Genomic DNA, 19480 nt, shown 5'->3' on the forward strand with positions numbered 1-19480 from the left:
TAACATAAGAGAAACCAGAGGATTTAGCCTGTAGAAGACAGAAAAGGGAAGTGCCTACGAGCCATAATTATGGAAAATTAAAAGGACTTTGTATTTAAAGCATTACACAATTCTCACTTAAAATGTCAACCTCAGCATAGTTATAATGATATTGTGACCCACTCCTCACCCGATTGATTTTCTTTTTATATTATTAGCTACTTAAATCCTCCAAGCAAATTTCTGGATTAGGTCTTCGGCTTTACCCAGGCCACACGCTGAAACAGACGCTGAACTTTCACTCTCCACATAAAAGGGATATTCCCGTGTATGGCAAGTTATAAGAGCTTTACTCCATCACCCCCCCCCGCCACACACTATTCCCCACCCATCCTTTCTCCGGAGCGTTGGCTACATCTACAAATTCTACACATTGCATTTCCATCATCCTGCTGTCAGTGGGTGGAGGAAAGGGTCATTTCTTCCTCCGAATCGCGATTTGGATAAAGCAGTAACCCTGTCTTTTTGCTACCAGGAGATTGGGCGGGGACCCCCCTCGCCCAGCTCAGGGTAGAAGCGCTGATGTTGACCCTGAATCATATGAGGGGCCTGTTGACCTGGCACTGTTTAAGCACTCAACTGACAACACAGGAAATACGGTAACCAATCAGAGCGTAAGGATGTGGTGCGAGCATCTTTTTTTTCAGGGGCGGTCACAGCCAAGTCCGACCCAGCGGAGGGGCGCGACCCGTAATGAGCGGCCAACTTCCAGACAAGCTTGCCCAGCCTGGTCCGCGGACCATCACAGCCTGGTTGCGAGCGCGTCTCTGTTTCTTCTCGGACGTCGCTGATTGGAGGGGCTGGGGAGGAAGTGGTGGGAGCAGCCAATCCGGAGCGGCCTCCGCCGCTCTCCTTCCCGCCCCCGGGCTTCCGGGGGAGTTGGCTTTGGGGCCGAGCGCCGGTATCTGCGTGTGCTCTTCTGAGGTTAGCGGCAGGAGCCTAGGGCCATGGCCTCCGCCGGGCTGCCCCAGGCCCCCGCCGAGGACTCCCCCTGGCCTCTGCGCCTCCTGCACGCCCCCCCGCGGCTGCTGCGGCTGGACCCCACGGGCGGCGCGCTGCTGCTTCTCGTTCTCGCCGCGCTGCTGGGCTGGAGCTGGCTGTGGCGGCGCCCGAAGCGGGGCATCCCCCCCGGGCCCACGCCCTGGCCCGTGGTGGGCAACTTCGGCTTCGTGCTGCTGCCGTCTTTCCTCCGACGGAAGAGCTGGCCGTACCGGCGGGCAAGGACCGGAGAATTGAATACCTCGGGCCTGGGCGTGCAGTTGCTCCTGGCAGACCTGGCCCGTGTGTACGGCAATATCTACAGCTTCTTCATCGGCCACTACCTGGTGGTGGTCCTCAACGACTTCCAGAGCGTGCGCGAGGCGCTGGTGCAGCAGGCCGAGGTCTTCAGCGACCGCCCGCGGATGCCGCTCAACTACATTCTGACCAAGGGGAAGGGTGAGCTGGGCCGCGGCCGCGGGAGCTTTGGGGGTCACGGGCCGTGTGAGCGCGCGGATGGGGCTGCAGGTGCGCCGGGGCTGGGGGTTCTGTGCCCCCTGCGGCCGCGCGCACCCAGCCTGCCTCACACCTGCACCCAGCGCCGGAGGGGGAGAGCGGCGCTGCCTCCCACTCCCGGTGCCTTTGAGATCCCCCGCAGCTGTGATAGGTTCCATCTTTCCAGGAGTATTCGCTCCTTCTCAGAACAAGGCCTCAGTCTTCAGGCTGTGTTCCCGACGAGAAACTTCGGCCGTGTTAGAAAGAGAGAGGGATATTTCCACCTTTTGCGTTTCGGGTGGAAGAGTTTAAGAAGATTATTTCCCCATGAGGTAGAAAGTCCAGAAAACACGATAAGAGCCAATTGGCAAACCTAATATACAATAGGTTTATAGTTTCTGTGATTCCTGTTTATGGAAGTCTAAGTTGGGCAGTTTTGAGCGTTGGTCAACATGTTATCCGCTGCAATAGAATATCACATTTGCCTTTTTGTTTATCAGTGTTCCCCTTTGTCTTATTGGCCGGCACGGGTCCCAGACTGTTTTTCCGTCTGTGTCAATCCTACCCTTCGGTCAGGTGTTAATTTAAATGTCTTTCCCTCAGGGAGTTTTTTTTCCTCACTTCCGTTCCAGGTAAGTTAGTCTCTTTTGTTAGAACCAGTTTCATTGCACAAGTACTTTTCCTTCACTGCACTTATCAATACTGAGGTTTCATAATTTTGTAACCTTGGCCTGAATGTGTCTTCACCACTAGACTGACATCTAGGAAGACAGTTATTCCTTGTTCTGCCTGGCACATATAGGAGTCAATAACTATTTATTAAGTAAATGAACTACTGCTTCCTCTGCCTGGCATGTGGTATAAAGAGATCCAGGCTTTTCAGAATCTGATTAAGCCAGAATTTTGCATCAGGATTTTAAATGAATAGTAATGATGATCTTAATATTCTAAATGTCCCACTGAAAAACAAATCATACATGTCAGAGTTCATACCTCACCCTCTCCATGTCTTCACATATGCTGCTTCTTCTACCTGGAATTCTCTTCAGTTCTCATGGCTGCCTGGAGAACTCCCACCTGCTTTTCTTTTCCTCTCTCTTTTAAAAAAAATTGTGGTGAAATACAGATAACATAAAATTTACCCTCTTAACCATTTTTAGGTGTACAGTTTAATGGCATTAAGTCATTCACATTGTTGTGAAACCATCACCACTGTCTCCAGCACTGTTTTCATCTTGCAGAACTGAAACTTTATACCCATTAAACAAACACTAAAAACCCATTAAACATTTAAAAACTCTCTAACCCCTGGCAACCACCATTCTGTTTTCTGTCTCTGTGAATTTGACTATCCTAGGTGCTTTATACAAGTGGAATCATACAATATTTATCCCTTTGTGACTGACGTATTTCATTTAGTATAATGTTTTAAGGTTCATCCATATTGTAGCATGTGTGAGAATTGCTTTCCTTTTTAAGACCGAATGCTGTTCCATCGAATGTATGTACCACATTTCGTTTATCCATTCGTCCCCTGATGGATACTTGCATGCTTCCATCTTTAGACTATTGTGAAAAATGCTGCTGTGAACATGGTATGTCTACAAATATCTGTTTAAGACCTTGCTTTCAGTTCTTTTGGGTGTAAATTCAGAAGTGGAATTGCTTGATCCTCTGATAATTATATGTTTAATATTTTTGAGTAACTGCCATACCATTTTCCATAGCAGCTGCACCATTTTACATCCCTACTAGCAGCAACCAATGTTTCAGTTTCTCCACATCCTCACCAACACTTGTGTTGTATATTTTCATACCTGCTTAAATGTCACCTCTCAGAGAATGTGTTCTGTGACATATTTCTCTATCCTCCCAGTTAGAGGTGAGCTACTCTTTTCTCTGTGATACCACTGTTTTCATTTAACCCCTCACCCCATTCCCTACCAGTCAATAAGTCTTGTCAACCTACTGCAGATATATCCATGTTCTGTATCCATTCGCTTCTCTCCATCTCCATCTCATCCAAGCTACCATCATTTTTCATTTCTTACTCCAGGAGCCTCTTAACTAGCCTGCTTCTGCTCTGATCTTTTATCCATACAGCAGCCAAGGGGATTTCTTTAAAAAAAAAAAATGTGAATCAGAACAAATCATGTTGCTTCCCCCAATGAAACCAGTTGTTTCCGACTCCATACTAGACCTACTAGACCTACTGTGCCCCAAAGGATCTGGCCTCTGCCTGCCTTTCTCACTTTATCTCTTTCCACTCTCCCTTTATTGTACATTTCAAGTACAGTGTCTGCTCTGGACACACTAAGCTGATTCCTGGAAAGTTGGTGACTGCCTCAGGCTACACTGGGTTTTGTCATCCTTAGGCCTGGGATAACTTAAAAAAATTTTTTTAAATGTTTATTTATTTATTTGGTTGCACTGGGTCTTAGTTGCGGCAGGCGGACTCCTTAGTTGTGGCACGCATGTAGGATCTAGTTCCCTGACCAGGGGTCGAACCCGGGCCCCCTGCATTGGGAGCTCGGAGTCCTATCCACTGCACCACCAGGGAAGTCCCCTGGGATAACTTTTTACTCGGTTTATTCCTTATCATCTCTCAGGCCAGTTGTCACCTTTCACTACTATTTTAGACACTGCCCAATATCACAACTTATTTTATCTCATTTATATTTCACTAACCTCATTCATTAAAAACTTTGAAAGCATTTAGCCTATTACCAACCCCACCTACCATTGGAATGTGAATTCTGTGAGGGCAAAGATCTGGCTCATCTTGTTAACCACTGTATGCCTGCTAATCGGCACGGAGCAGGTAATCAAGAAATGAATGAATGCATGCATACATCTATTGATACATACATACATCTAACATCTATTGATGCACTTACCACATTATATTGTCACTTTTGTTGTTCATCTGTCTTTTCCTCCTGATTTTTAAAGGTAGGAATTAGATTTTTTTCTTCGAGGTCCTTCTTGGTGGGTGTATAGTTTGGTTAAGAATCTATAAGGCAGTTTCTAAGTATTAGTTGGATCACAGCTTATTATTGGATCCCTCCTTATTTTGGAAAGTCCTGGGAACCTGGGGTAATTTGGTGCTTCAGCATCTCAACTAAAGCACTAATTCCTCCAAGAGACAGGACTTTTTAGGTGATGCTGCTCTTGTATTCTGGTGGATATGTGTTGGGCGAATGTGCTGTAAGAAATTTATGTTGCTGGGGAAAGTGATTGACAGGAGAAAGTAAAGCAGGAACCATATATCACAAGGAAAATGCTTGTCGATTTAACTTGGAATAAAGAACGGGCCATCCGAATAGGAAAATGTAGATAGTCAAGGAATCTTTTAATGGAATTGTTTCAAGAGTGAAAAATAAAAGGGGAGAATGCGAGTTTATTTCAAGATGCCCATCTAAGGATGAAGAAGCAGGTGTGTTCTGGGTAGCGGTCATAGATCAAGAATTGGATGGCATGGTCATCCTGAAGAAGATAAGCCACAGGAGTGAAAGGCTGAGAGGCTCAGCTTAGCAAGATTTGAGGAGTGCCCGAGCCACCTTCAATGCTGTTTCCAGTGGCAAGATTGTAAAATGTGAAGTTGTCCAGAGGCAGGATGCATAGACTCTAAGAGAAAGAAAAGTGATATTAAGAATTAGAGGCCAATAACGTTATTAAATGTTTATATTTTTATAAGGTATTTGAAAAAGAGTTTTGCTGCCAAAGTTGATGAGACTGGGCTTCCCTGGTGGTGCAGTGGTTGCGAGTCCGCCTGCCGATGCAGGGGACACGGGTTCGTGCCCCGGTCCGGGAGGATCCCACATGCCACGGAGCGGCTGGGCCCGTGAGCCATGGCCGCTGAGCCTGTGCGTCCGGAGCCTGTGCTCCGCAACGGGAGAGGCCACAACAGTGAGAGGCCCACGTACCACAAAAAAAAAATAAAAAAAAAATAAAAAATAAAGTTGATGAGACTGGAAGAGAAGGAATATTTCATGAACAGTGATGTGCTGGAAATAGTTCACTTAACACATTGTCAGCAAGTTCTAGAATGTAGGGAGGTTATTTATTATATATGAGTTTTTCAAATTATCGTGCATAGACAAGTTGATGTTCTTTTTAAGCATGAAAATTATAGTAAGGGAGATAGGCCAGAAAGATGTTCTACATCAGGTCTGCCCATCATACTTATTCATCCATCTGACTCTGTTCCTGAGCAGGAATAGTTAATAAAGTTACAAAGTCAGATTAAGAGGTACAAACTACTATGTATAAAATAAATAAGCTACAAGGGTATGTTGTACATCACAAGGAATATAGCCAATGTTTTATAATAACGTTAAATGGAGTATAATCTAAAAATTTTGAAACACTGTCTTATATGCCTGAAACTAATATAATATTGTAAATTAACTATACTTCAATAAAAAAAACTTACAAAGTCAGAGCCAAGGCTACCAAAAGAGTACTTTTAAGTGTGGTCTGTTTCTTCTCAAAGGTTTATGCACATCACATTTTTATCATAAAATATTTCAAATATGAAGTTCAGAGAGTAACATAAACTCATTCATCACTGTTCATATTTGCTTCAGATTCATAAACAGTGCATAGCTTTATTTGGTATGTTTTTTAAAACCTTACATATGTCACATATTTATAAAGTATCTTTTTACCTCTAGCTTTTGTAATTTATCTATTTCCCTGTTGATAGAAATTAGATTACTTCTAATTCTGAGAGATTTCTAGAGACTTGGAGCAAGAGTCAAAGGAAATTGCAAAGACATGAAAATGGGAGGCAAAAGGAAATTTTGAAGAACTTTAGAAGTACAGGATAGACCAATCAGGATTGACTACCTCAAAGGGGTACAAGATACAAAATGAAATTAGGAAATAAAGATAGAAAGTGAAAGTTCATTTGAGCAATTTGAACATAAATGAGGAAAACAAGATAACTGAATCTTGCAGTAAATGCAGTAAAGTACATATTTTATTTTATTTTTTTTATTTTTTGCGGTACGCGGGCATCTCACTGCTGCGGTCTCTCCCGTTGCGGAGCACAGGTGTCCCCTGCATCGGCAGGCGGGCTCTCAACCACTGTGCCACCAGGGAAGCCCAAGTACATAGTTTAAATAGTTACGTGCTCATTTCAAGAAGGCGTGAATTCCTACTAAGAGGGACACTTATATGACCCTATGGAAGGGAAGGGCAAATATAATCAGTGGATAACACTTTCTCTGCTTCAAGAGAAAGAAAACGTATGTGTGATTAATGTAGAATTGCATCAAATTTAATGTATTTTAACTACTTTTTTTTTTTTTTTTGCGATACGCGGGCCTCTTACTGTTGTGACCTCTCCCGTTGTGGAGCGCAGGCTCCGGATGCGCTGGCTCAGCGGCCATGGCTCACGGGCCCAGCCGCTCCGTGGCATGTGGGATCTTCCCAGACCGGGGCATGAATCCGTGTCCCCTGCATCGGCAGGCAGATTCTCAACCACTGCGCCACCAGGGAAGCCATCTGGGGCCTCTTTTATAAAAAGGCACTAATCCCATTCATGAGGGCTCCATCCTCATGACCTAATCACATCCCAAAGATTACTTTCAAATACCATCACACTGGGCATTAGGATTTAACATATGAATTCTGAAGGGACACATTCAATCTGTGGCAGCCTTCTAGTATTTTTTTTCTGTATGTACAGGTATTTTTAAAAATATATTTGCTTCCTTGAAATGGAAACATATTCTTCACACTCTTTAAAATTATTTTTATCACTTAAAGTATTATGAATATTTTTCCATATTATTGAATTTTCTACAAAGTTCTTAAGGACTGTACAATATTCCTTTGTGAGAATGTATCGTAGTCAGTTTAGCCTATCCTTTGTTTGGTTTGAGGTAGATTTTTGTTTCAGCCGTCTAGCACCTAGTCCTCTGACAAGAGCACCCCTTTCTTCTGAGTGACTCTGGCTCCACCACCCTTTTGTATCCATTAACTGTGGTTGGAACAGGAGATGCCATATCTTTACATGAATCCCCCTTTCTGGCCGCAGTGATTAGTCAGGGGATAGACCCCTGATCAAAGGTGATTTGGTCAGAATATCTCACCTCTTTGTGATGGTAGTGAGTCTGTGGGCTGGACACAACTCAGAAGTTCATAGCTACAGATCGATCCACACATAGTTTTGGGGTAAGAATTGATACTTGTGGCATAGTTTGGAAACCTCAAGCCAAATAATAAATGTAAAGTATTCCAAATTGGTATCACCGTGGAATACCTGACTGAAACATCTGAGTCCTTCCCCAGCATTTTTCAGGTTAGAACTAGAGAATAGAGGGCTTTAGAGGGCTTTTCTCTCCAGTGGTGAAAATGGGAGAGTGGGCATCTCAAGATAGCTCACAGTTCTTGGAAAAGCTGGTTCACAGTAGGAAAGAATGAAGTCAGTCAGGAAGAAAGAAGTGAAAAATAGGTGCAGAGAGGAGTTCTGTGGCATTTAGTCTTCTCCAAGGTGGTAACACCCAGCTCTTCCTGCTTTTTGGTTCCATCCACAGCCTAACTGGCCGTTTTTGCCAGACTAGCTTGAGGGTATTTTTTTTGTCATTCCCAAACAATAGTCCTGGTTTTTGCTTTGGAGCCATGTTTATTTTTCAGTGTTATTATCCTCCTTGAGATGAAGTCTTTGTATACATCCATTGTATACATTCAGGGCTAAGAATGGAAATGTCAGCAACTACAGGGTATGCCTGAACCTCTTCCAAACACTCTTAAGACTCTAAGCCAGCGGTCCCCAACCTTTTTGGCACCAGGGACCAGTTTTGTGGAAGACAATTTTTCCACAGATTAGGGGGTGGATATGGTTTCAGGATGATTCAAGCGCATTACATTTATTGTGCACTTTATTTCTATTATTATTACATTGTAATATATAATGAAATAATTATACAACTCACCAGGAGGCAGAGCTCAGGTGGTAATGCGAGCGATGGGGAGTGGTTGTAAATACAGATGAAGCTTTGCTCACTTACCTACCACTCACCTCCTGCTGTGCGGCCCGCTTCCTAACAGGGGCCGGGGGGTTGGGGACCCCTGCTTTAAGTCAGTCTGGCTTCATGACATGGGTATTTTGTAACGTTTGAAACCCTGAGGCCATTAATTCTGTCCCTGCCTCTCATTCCTGGCATTCTCAGGCACTGTCTCCTTGGTCACCTCTTACCTTGTACTTCATACCTGTCAGATTGTTGTCAAATACCTAATGCCCAGATATTAGTCTCGAGAAGGTTCCCTCCATTTCCTTGCCTTATCTAAACCTGAATTTTTCCCTGAAGATAATTCAGCCCTCTTGAAATACTGTACCGTCTTTAACTTCCCCCAAGTTCTTTATTTTTCTAAAATGTGCCTTCATACACATCCTTATTTACAAATGAAGTATCACTCAGATGTCCTCTCTGAGAAGTACTGCTTTCCCTCAGCTGACATGGTGCTTTTTCCTTTGTCTACATTGCAACTTCAATACACCTCCAGCATACAACATTTAATACAATGCATTCCAACAATGTAACATTCAGTATAGTCCAACATAACAACATTTGATACTGTACATCCCAACAGTGCAACTTCAGTGCAATCCAGCATACAACATTCAATACTCTACAGTCCAACAATGCAGCATTCAATACCATGCATTCCAACTGTGCAACTTTAGTGCAATCCACCGTACAACATTCAATACAATGTGCAACTTCAATACAGTCTAACATACAACAGTGTAGTTGAGTTGTTGGTTTATCCAGTTCCTCACAAAACTGGAAGCATCTTGAGAACAAAGACTGTCGTTTAAATCTGTATGCCCTTAGTATCTGGCATGTAGGGGGACTGTAAATAAATATTGGAAAAACTAATAGAAAGAGGGCATTTGTTTCTAAATTTGAGTGTACCTAATAATGTTGTCTATCATACATATGTACCTAACAACGTAGATATATACAGTTTTTAATACATTTTAATCTTATATATTTATATACCTTAATTTTAAAATATTTTCTATATTATATATAAATATCTATATAGCCATGATATATATCTACAAGTAACAAAAACTTACAGAACTGAAAAAAAGAATTGACAAATGCACCATTAGTGCAAATTATTTTAACGTAAATATTTGAATAGTTGATAGATCAGGCAGATAAAACTTTGGCAGGGATAAAGAAGGTTTGATTCTGACAGTTATGTAGCTTTCTCTGTTGGAAAGAGGACCCTATACCCAACAATTGCTTGTATAAAAATTCTTCTCAATTTTATTTGGAAATTTTATTAAAATTGATCACATACTAGACTAAAAAGCCTCATCAATGTCAAAAATCATCATAAGCCAAATTAATCTAGGTGGCAAAAGAGAATCATAATAGAAAAAAATGTTTATACTTTTTTAAAAAAGATTTATTTTATTTTTTACTTATTTATTTTTGGCCGTGTCGGTTCTTAGTTGTGGCATGTGGGCTCTTCGTTGCAGCGTGTGGGCTTCCCTCTAGTCATGGCGTGCTGGTTTTCTCTCTCTAGTTGTGATGCACAGGCTCCAGGGCACATGGACTCTGAAGTTGTGGCGCGAGGGTTCCAGAGCATGTGGGCTCTGTAGTTTGCAGCACGCAGGCTCTCTGAGACGCGTGAGCTCAGTAGTTGTGGCGCGCGTGCTGCGTGCTTAGTTGCCCCACAGCATGTGGGATCTTAGTTCCCTAACCAGGAATCGAACCAGTGTCCCCTGCATTGTAAGGCGGATTCTTTACCACTGGACCACCAGGGAAGTACCCAAATTTTTATACTTAAAATGCATTGAAAAGACATGCACACAATACTGGTGGACTGCAGCTAAAGTGGTACCCAAAGGCAATTGTTCAGCCTTAACTATCCTTCATTAGGATAAAGGTCTGAAAATTAGTTAGATAGCTAATTTTGTATATCTGAAAAAGAACAAAAGAATAAGCGTAAGGAAAAAAGAAGAACATGCCATTATAATTATAGACAAATTCTTCCAGAGAGAAAGAATACACCATGGCTCATTTTAGGAGGTGAGTATATCCAGACAAATACATTATGAGAAAGGAAATTTATAGTCCATTTTCATGTATGAATATGAATTTTTAAAAACTTAACGTATTAGGAAACCAAATCCAACAATATCTTTAAAAAAGCATAAAAATATCATAACCAAAGTTGGATTTATTCTTGGATTGCAGGTAAGTGCAATTATCATAAAGAAGGCAATTTACAAATCTGTTAAGTTAAATGCAATTCCCATCAAAATCTCAAAGGTGTTTTTTTTAAAAATAGAACTTGACAAGCTGATTAAAGTTTGATAAATATGAGTAAAGAGCCAAGAGTAATCAAAAAACAATTCTGAAAAAGAACAAGGTGGTGGTGGTGGGGACTTCCCTATTAGATATTAAGACTTATAAAGTCTATTTAGATCTTATAGAGTAACAATAGTTAAGACAGTGTGCTTTAAGCAAGTCATAAATAAATAGACCAATATACAATATAGCAGACTAGAAAACCTATAAACTGAGCTGCCTGTGTACAGCAAATGTTGTAGATCGGTAGGGAAAAGGAGAGGCTGTTTCATAAATGGTGCTTGAACAATAGGTTATCAAAATAGGGGGAAAAGTGGATTCCTTCTTCACAATAAGTAGGAATACCTAACATAAATATAAATTCCAGGTAGATTATAGAGACTTAAATGTGAAAAAGCAAAATTTTAAAACTTTACAAGAAAGTAGAGAATGTATTTATAAACCTGTGGTAGGAAAAGATTTCTAAAATAAGACATGCAGCACAAATCACTAAGAAAAAGATTGAGAAATGGAACTACCTTTAAAACATGTTTATCAAGTAATAGCATTAAAACATGAAAAAGCAATTCACATGATGGGAGACAATGTGCTATGCATGTGGAATATATAAGGAGAAGAAAATTGCACAGTTATTAAGTACAAATCACAGAATAGGAAACGTGGCCAATAACCATATGAGAAGCTGCTCCAACCCACTGTAACAATCAGGGAAATGCAAATAAAAATCAGATGAGATGCATTTCAGCCCTCTGATTGGCAAAAATAAAATGTTGATGATTACAAAGTGATGGTAACTATTTGACAAGAGATCATTCATTTACTTCTGGTGTACTCTCCACTTTGGAGAAGAATTTGATAATGTCTAGTCACATTAAAGGTGAACATATTTTATGATGCATCAATGCACGCTTAGCAATGTCTTCAAAATTCTGATGGAGGGGGAAAGGTACAATAAATACATTTTCTGAAAATGTTTAGAAATTTGCCTCTGATGCGTCCTTTCCCAGGAAGCTATTAGAGGATGGGCTTCAGCAAAATACAGGAGTGAAATAAAGTAAAGACATAGAATCCAGGAAATGAGTTCCACACAGGAGGGTCAAAAAAATTTTCTAAATGATGTCAAATGGAAGTCACAAAACACCTGAACAGAAGGCCTAGAAAGCAACATCAGATTTGAGCAGATGTGTGGAATATTCCAGGCAGGAAAATGGAAGTGAGAAGTCATCCAATACATTTGACCATGTGGATATTTCTATTGAGAATCATTTTATATAGGTATCAAAGATTGTGAGAAGACATAACCACTGAGAGAGGTCTTTATTTCATTCTCAGCTGTATTCATAGCATCCCAGTGTCTAGCACATAGTAGGCATTCAGAAATATTTGTTAAATGAATGAAGCATGGCCTTGAAGGTAGCAGGAATGAAGTGGATGGAAACTGGAAGGAGGAGAGCTGGCTGAAACAATAAAGCACACCATGGAAAAGAGAATGAAGTAAGTGACAGGAAACAAGGAAAATTTGAGAACAATCTGATCCAACATCTGAGAGCAGTTCTTTTGGGTTTGATGGTGGAAGATGTATAACACAAGTGAGAATCAAATAAGATGTAGTTGTGAATGCCCTTGAGTTCAGATGTTTTTAAATTAGGGCTGTTTGCAACTACAGACATTTTAGATTACCTGCCAGTTATTTGATCCAAACTTTGATGGTCAATGGGCTGTTGATTTATTCAGCTCATATTTAACAGTCTCCTCCTTTGTACACAGCACTATGCCAGAAGTTTGGATTTTAATGATGAGCAAAATCAGATACTGTCCCTGCCCTCATGTGCAATCTGTTAACCATGCTTATCCTTCTGTTCACATTTATCTAGCCTGAAATATTTTCTTAGTCTGTATTCACTCTTATGGAAATAAGATTTTGAAATTTACACTAACTCTAGAAATTGAAACTCGTTTCATTTCACCAGGAGTTAGTATATATAATAATAAGCTTTATAGAAAATTTTCCTAATCAAATTGGATATGACTTGTTATTATAAACATACACTATCTTGATAACTATATTTTGCTAGTCATGCTTCTTGACTGGTGATCTTTATCTGTTCGTATATGAACTTTGCACAAGTGACTTGAGAAATACAAATACCCTTCATGGTTGGTCCTGTTCAGTATTAATTATCAAGCATTGCTCTTTCTTACCTTCTTTCCTTGGTGTCCTTTTGCAGGGATTGTATTCGCACATTATGGTCCAGTCTGGAGACAACAGAGGAAGTTCTCTCATTCAACTCTCCGTCATTTTGGCTTGGGAAAGCTTAGCTTGGAGCCCAAGATTATTGAGGAGTTCAAATATGTGAAAGAGGAAATGCAAAAGAATGGAGAAGTCCTCTTCAATCCTTTCCCCATTGTCAACAACGCTATCTCTAACATAATTTGCTCTTTGTGCTTTGGCCAGCGCTTTGATTACACCAATAGTGAGTTTAAGAAAATGCTTAATTTTATGTCACGAGCATTAGAAATCTGTCTGAACACCCAGCTCCTCTTGGTCAACATATGCTCCTGGCTTTATTACCTTCCCTTTGGACCATTTAAGGAATTAAGACAGATTGAAAAGGATTTAACTATTTTCCTTAAAAAAATCATCGAAGACCATCGAGAGTCTCTGGATGTAGAGAACCCTCAGGACTTCATAGACATGTATCTTCTCCATGTGGAGGAGGAGAGGAAAAATAATAGCAATAGTAGTTTTGATGAAGATTACTTATTTTATATCATTGGCGATCTCTTCATTGCTGGCACTGATACCACAACTAACTCTTTGCTTTGGTGCCTCCTGTATATGTCACTGAACCCCGACATACAAGGTAATAAACAGATGTTTCCTTTACGCATGGCAAAACCAGGATATATATTTTTTCATTTCCATTTAAATCAGCAACCTTCGTGATCCTGTGGCTCCTGTCAGTAAGCAATGTCTTCAGCCTGGAAAACAAAATGGAAATACTTGCATCTCATAGGGAATTGGTAAGGTGTTAACAACGAAACTCCAAGTTTCTAGACAGTGACACTAAGATCACAGCTTGTTTGAGTCTGCTTTAAATCTCTACAGGTCTGATCCTGTGTGAAATCTATGATGAAGAAAGAACTTTAGAGAAGACTGTTTTAGAGTTGAAGAGAATCATAGTGATCATCTGAACCCATTCATCTTTTTTGAAGATGAGACCAGAGGCCCAGAGAAGTTCTGTGATTTTCACAAGGTCACAGAGCTAGTTCCGCCACATCAATACCAATAGGTAGTGAATTTCAGTGGAAGGATACAGGGGAGGATAGTGTATTCGTTTTCCGTTGCTCCTACAACAAATAACCACACAGTTAGTGACAACACAAATTTGTTATGTTACAATTTTATACATTAGAAGTCTGACACATGTCTCAGTGAGCCAAAATCAAGATGTTGGCAGGGCTGCGTTCTTTTCTGGAGGCTCTGGAGGAGAATCCATCTCCTTGCCATTTGCAGCTTCCTTGGCTCGTGGCCCCCTTGCTCCATCTTTGAAGCCAGCAATGTTGCATCTCTCTGACCATTCTTTCATAGTCATAGCTCCCTCTGACTCTAAACTCAACTGGGAAAAGTTTCCAATTTTTTTGGCTGTTTCGGGTCTTCGTTGCTGTGCGCGGGCTTTCTTTAGGTGCGGTGAGCGGGGGCTACCCTTCGTTGTGGTGTGCGGGCTTCTCATTGCAGTGGCTTCTCTTGTTGCGGAGCACAGGCTCTAGGCGCACGGGCTTCAGTAGTTGCAGCACGCGGGCTCAGCAGTTGCTGCGCACGGGCTCTAAGGCACGTGGGCTTCAGAGTGTAGGCTCAGTACTTGTGGTGCACGGGCTTAGTTGCTCTGCAGCATATGGAATCTTTGTGGACCAGGGCTCTAACCCATGTCCCCTGCATTGGTAGGTGGATTCTTAACCACTGTGCCACCAGGGAAGTCCCAGTTCTCCAATTTTAAAACTCATGTAATTAGGCTGGACACACCCAGAAAATCCAGCATAATCTCCCCGTCACAAGGTCCTTAATTTATTCACATCTGCAGAGTCCCTTTTTACCATATAAGGTAGCATATTCACAGGTTCCAGGGGATTATGGCATGGACATCTTTGAGGGACCATTTCCTGCCTACTGTAGACGGGACTGTGCCTACCTTTATTCATTAACTATTGATGAGTAACAAATTATCCCAAAATTTAGCATCTTAAAACAACAACCATTTATTATCTCACATAGTTTCTGAGGATCAGGAATCTAGAAGCAGCTTAGCCTGGATGGTCTGGCTTAGGATTTCTCATGAAGTTGTAATCAAGATGTTGGCCTGGGGCTACAAACATCTATAGACTTGACTGGGACTGAAGGATCCACTTGCAAGATGACTCATCCACAGGGCGGCCGGCTGCAGGCCTTGCCACTTGGAACTTTGCATAGGGCTGCTTTACTGGCAGCTGCCTTCCCCCAGAGTGAATGACCCTAGAGAGTAAGTGACCAGTACAAAAGCCATAGTGTCTTTTATAACCTAAGCTCAGAATGGTCATGCTATTGCTTCTCCTTTATTCGGCTGGTCACATAGACCAATTTGGAACAAAGTGGGAGGGGATGGCACGAAGTTGTGAACACCAAGAAGTGGGGGGGGGTGGTGGTCACTGGGGGTCATGTTGGGCTACCACACGTTGTCACAGGTAGAAGCTTAGAGTCAATCAGATGTTGATAGGAGAGAATAATCCAGAGTCCTCCTGAATCCAGAGTGCTTCCCCCTTTGCCACTCTGTCTGTTCTGCCATCCTCCTTCAGAGTCCCAGGCTGGTACAGGGTCCCTGGGACCAGCTACCTCCACTGGAATATCTGACCAGTGCTTCACTTCACTGAGGCCAAGTCAGGCCTGTGCTGCCGACTTACCAGCTGTGTGGATATGCTGATGGGGAGAGTGAATGGGAGGGCAGTCTCTCCTGGCTTATCTTTTGGATTATGCTTTCCTTTTTTTTCTGTATAGAAAAGGTTCATGAAGAAATTGAAAGGGTCATTGGTGGTGACCGTGCCCCTTCCCTCACTGACAAGGCCCGGATGCCCTACACAGAAGCCACCATCATGGAGGTGCAGAGGCTGAGCGTGGTGGTACCACTCTCCATCCCTCACATGACCTCAGAGGAAACAGGCAAGTCAGGGCCTTCCTCCTTGGAACGCCCTCAAGGGAAGCCCGTCCCCTTCATCCGGAGGACTTGAGGTGAGGTTGTGGCAAGGGTTTGTTGTCACGGGTAATCAAATGACCAGAGGATGCTTCCGCCTCAGCTGTCCCTTATTTGCTGTACCGGCTGGCGTTCCAGCCCCGCCTGTTTGGTAAATAGCTCTCTAGGCTTCAGAGCGTGCACACTTAACGCTGGTCAAATTATGCTGCCGTTTAAGGCGGCTGTACTGGCAGAAAAAAACTCCAGAATTAACAAAGGCCCCTCTCAGTCCTCCTGTTCTTGGAGGTCCGAAGAGCTAGCCTAATTATGAAATTAAGGAGTTTAACTGGGAATTATTCTACTTCATTTTTTACGGTTCTGCAACTGAAGCACAAGTACTAAAGAATTAGAAGAGCCCATCTGATTCTGAAGGCACATGTTTCAGCCTTTCGCCTACAGTGTCCTTGACATTTAGGCACTCAGACTCACTGTAAGCCTCCCTCATAACGAGGAGTTTTCGTCCTCTGGAGATAGCCCATGATGAAATGGGCTTAAATCTAGTTACAAGACAGTTGTAGGAGGCAATCACTTATAAATGACATTGGATCACTTAACAGTTTCTTTGGTGTAAATTAGGTGTGTGCAGTATCCTTGGGGCGTTGTTTAAAGTGCATATGAACTTGTCAGCTGGTCTGAACCGGCATTGACTTCCCTGTACATCCCTTTACCTTAGTTTACCTTCTTCGTTGTATTGTGTGACATGAAAGACTGGGAACTGTAAAATTGTATACAAGTATTAGGAATTTGTAATTCTTTGGGAAAGTTCACCTGAAATGCTCTGTGATTTCTGTTTTAAAGTTTTCTCTTAATTGTAATATTTTTATCATTTGATTTAATTGATTAACTCAGCATCCATCAGAGCAACTCCTGTGCCCTGTCTCAGGCTGTGTCCTGGGAGGGTATGGAGAGGATGCCAGTTGATACGGTTTTGCCTCTGCCCTCAAGTACCTCAAAGTTTACTCTCAGCAAGTTAAGAAGCTAGATATGTAACTAGTTTTTGTTTGTTTGTTTAGACAGTGATATTTACCAAGAGTTATTAGTAAAAGCATGTTGAATGATACTGTGGTTTTGTTTTGTTTTGTTTTAGTGCTCCAAGGGTATACCATTCCTAAAGGCACGATAATATTACCCAACTTGTGGTCAGTACACAGAGACCCAGCCATTTGGGAGAAACCAAATGATTTCTACCCTAATCGATTTCTGGATGATCAAGGACAGCTTATTAAAAAGGAAACATTTATTCCTTTTGGGATAGGTCAGTTAAACTTTCATTTTCTTAATGGCATAATTTTAAAAAGAAATAGAGCCAAAAGAATCTTTTATTATTTCATGATACTCTTTTAAAACTGTTTCTTTCTTGGCAAGCTAATATAAGAGAGAAATAATTTAGACAATGCATCTCCACTATGTTTATTTCAGATTTTAAAAACAGAGTGAAAGCAATTGGTTTTAAATCCTTAAATATGACTAGAAATCTTCCCCTTTGAGTTGTCCAGGTGGTTGTTTGAGTCCCAGGGAACTGTTGGCGTTAAGAGTAGCTTTTGACCTGCCTGAATGGTGGGTGAGAGGGTTGGCTCTCTAATCTCACCAGTCCCTCTTTTAGGTTCCTAGATTAGGGCATGTAGGCTTTTTTCCTATAGAAAAGGAATGCTCCAGAGATTCTTATTTGATGTCTTTTCTCCTTAATCTTCCAGGTAAGAGCAAGGAAAGAGATAAGTAAGTATGGAGGAGACAAGGTAGCCCGCCCCATTGGCTCCGTCTCTAGTTCCTATCTAGGATGTGGAATAGGTTTTTATGAGTAGGAGTTAAAATGTGAACTTGGTATGCAAAAATTCTGATCAGCATAGACTGTGGGAAGCCATAGGGTATATGTGGCAATTTTATTTCAAAACTCTCTATGTCTGCCTTTAAAACAATTTAGAAATTGCATAAATTTATCCCTTTTGAGGTAGGAAAGGGCTGGTATTATAATCCTTACCTTTTTTCCTGGTCTCATTTTTAGGGAAGCGGGTATGTATGGGAGAGCAGCTGGCAAAGATGGAGTTATTCCTGATGTTCGTGAGCCTAATGCAGAGTTTCACGTTTGCTTTGCCTAAGGACTCGAAGCCGATCCTGACTGGGAAATACGGTCTCACTTTGGCCCCACATCCGTTTAATATAATCATTTCAAAGAGATAAATAACATCTCCATGAAGACACGGTGCAGAGAATGTAAATACACGTCCTTCTAAACAGATTCTTCCTTCTGTAATCGACAGCGGATCCAGCAACTCTGCAGGTCTAGGTTAGGCGTGGATTAGAGAGAGATTGGAAAGAGGGTAGAGCACGTGGGACCTTTCACCTTGGAGGGTTCCTCAGGAGGAAACTTCAGCCGTTTTAGTAAGGCACGTGACTTGGGGGATGGCGACGGAAGTACTGAATGCGGAAGCAGGGGATCCAGATTTTATTCCCAGCCGCCTCCACCAATGAGCATTTCTTCTCATCCCTCAGTGCCTCAGTCATTCCACGTGGAGAATGACGGTAACAAAATTTGACTTCTCTCTCTATCTTGGCATGAATGATGGTCAAATGCTCCATCTTTTCTGACATCACCAAAGCACTGTTAAGCTCTGGAGAACAAATTCAGGAGGAGAAGGAAGACCTACCTGTTTAAGACCCAGGACAACATGAAAGTGGTGTTCAGACTTGCGTACTTCATCAGAGAAGGACGTGGGTTTAGGGGACAATGAATTAGAGCTTTTCTTTTTGTTTTTTTGTGTTTTTTTTAACTTAATTTCTTTTCGGCTGCGTTGGATCTTTGTCGCTGCGTGGGCTTCCTCTAGTTGCGGTGAGCAGGGGCTACTCTTCATTGCCGTGCGTGTGCTCTCATTGCAGTGACTTCTCTTGTCGCGGGGCACAGGCTCTAGGGCACACGTGGGCTCGGTAGTTGTGGCGCACGGGCTTAGTTGCTCTGCAACATGTGGGATCTTCCTGGACCAGGGCTCGAACCCATGTCCCCTGCATTGGCAGGCAGATTGTTTTTTTTTAAAATTTAATTTTATTAATTTAATTTTATTTTATTTTATTATTATTATTTTTTGGTACGCGGGCCTCTCATTGCTGTGGCCTGTCCCGTTGCGGAGCACAGGCTCCGGACGCGCAGGCTCAGCGGCCATGGCTCACGGGCCTAGCCACTCCGCGGTATGTGGGATCTTCCCGGACCGGGGCACGAACCCATGTCCCCTGCATCGGCAAGCGGACTCTCAACCACTGCGCCACCAGGGAAGCCCTAAAATTTTTTAAATTCCTTTATTTTTGGCTGCGTTGGGTCTTTGTTGCTGCACGCGGGCTTTCTCTAGTTGCGGTGACCGGGGGCTACTCTTTGTT

At 42.2% G+C, this 19480-nt stretch overlaps 1 protein-coding gene across 3 annotated transcripts; it reads left to right on the plus strand.

Moving 5' to 3' along the window:
* The first annotated feature begins 917 nt into the window (after positions 1–917).
* On the plus strand, positions 918–19106 carry CYP2U1 (cytochrome P450 family 2 subfamily U member 1). Of its 3 annotated transcripts, XM_059067678.2 has the most exons (5): positions 918–1476; positions 13082–13717; positions 15883–16044; positions 17202–17369; positions 18117–18921. In XM_059067678.2, exons 1-5 carry the CDS (start codon positions 987–989, stop codon positions 18290–18292), a joined length of 1632 nt encoding a protein of 543 aa, XP_058923661.1. In that variant the 5' UTR covers positions 918–986; the 3' UTR covers positions 18293–18921. The 3 variants fall into 3 exon arrangements, with proteins under 3 accessions (XP_058923661.1, XP_066892566.1, XP_058923660.1); XM_067036465.1 differs by lacking the exon at positions 13082–13717 and having other exon boundaries at positions 18117–19106; XM_059067677.2 differs by lacking the exon at positions 18117–18921 and having other exon boundaries at positions 15883–16113; positions 17202–17255.
* The last annotated feature ends 374 nt before the right edge of the window (positions 19107–19480 follow it).

Source organism: Kogia breviceps, chromosome 6 (genome assembly GCF_026419965.1).
Source record: "Kogia breviceps isolate mKogBre1 chromosome 6, mKogBre1 haplotype 1, whole genome shotgun sequence".
Taxonomy (NCBI): domain Eukaryota; kingdom Metazoa; phylum Chordata; class Mammalia; order Artiodactyla; family Physeteridae; genus Kogia; species Kogia breviceps.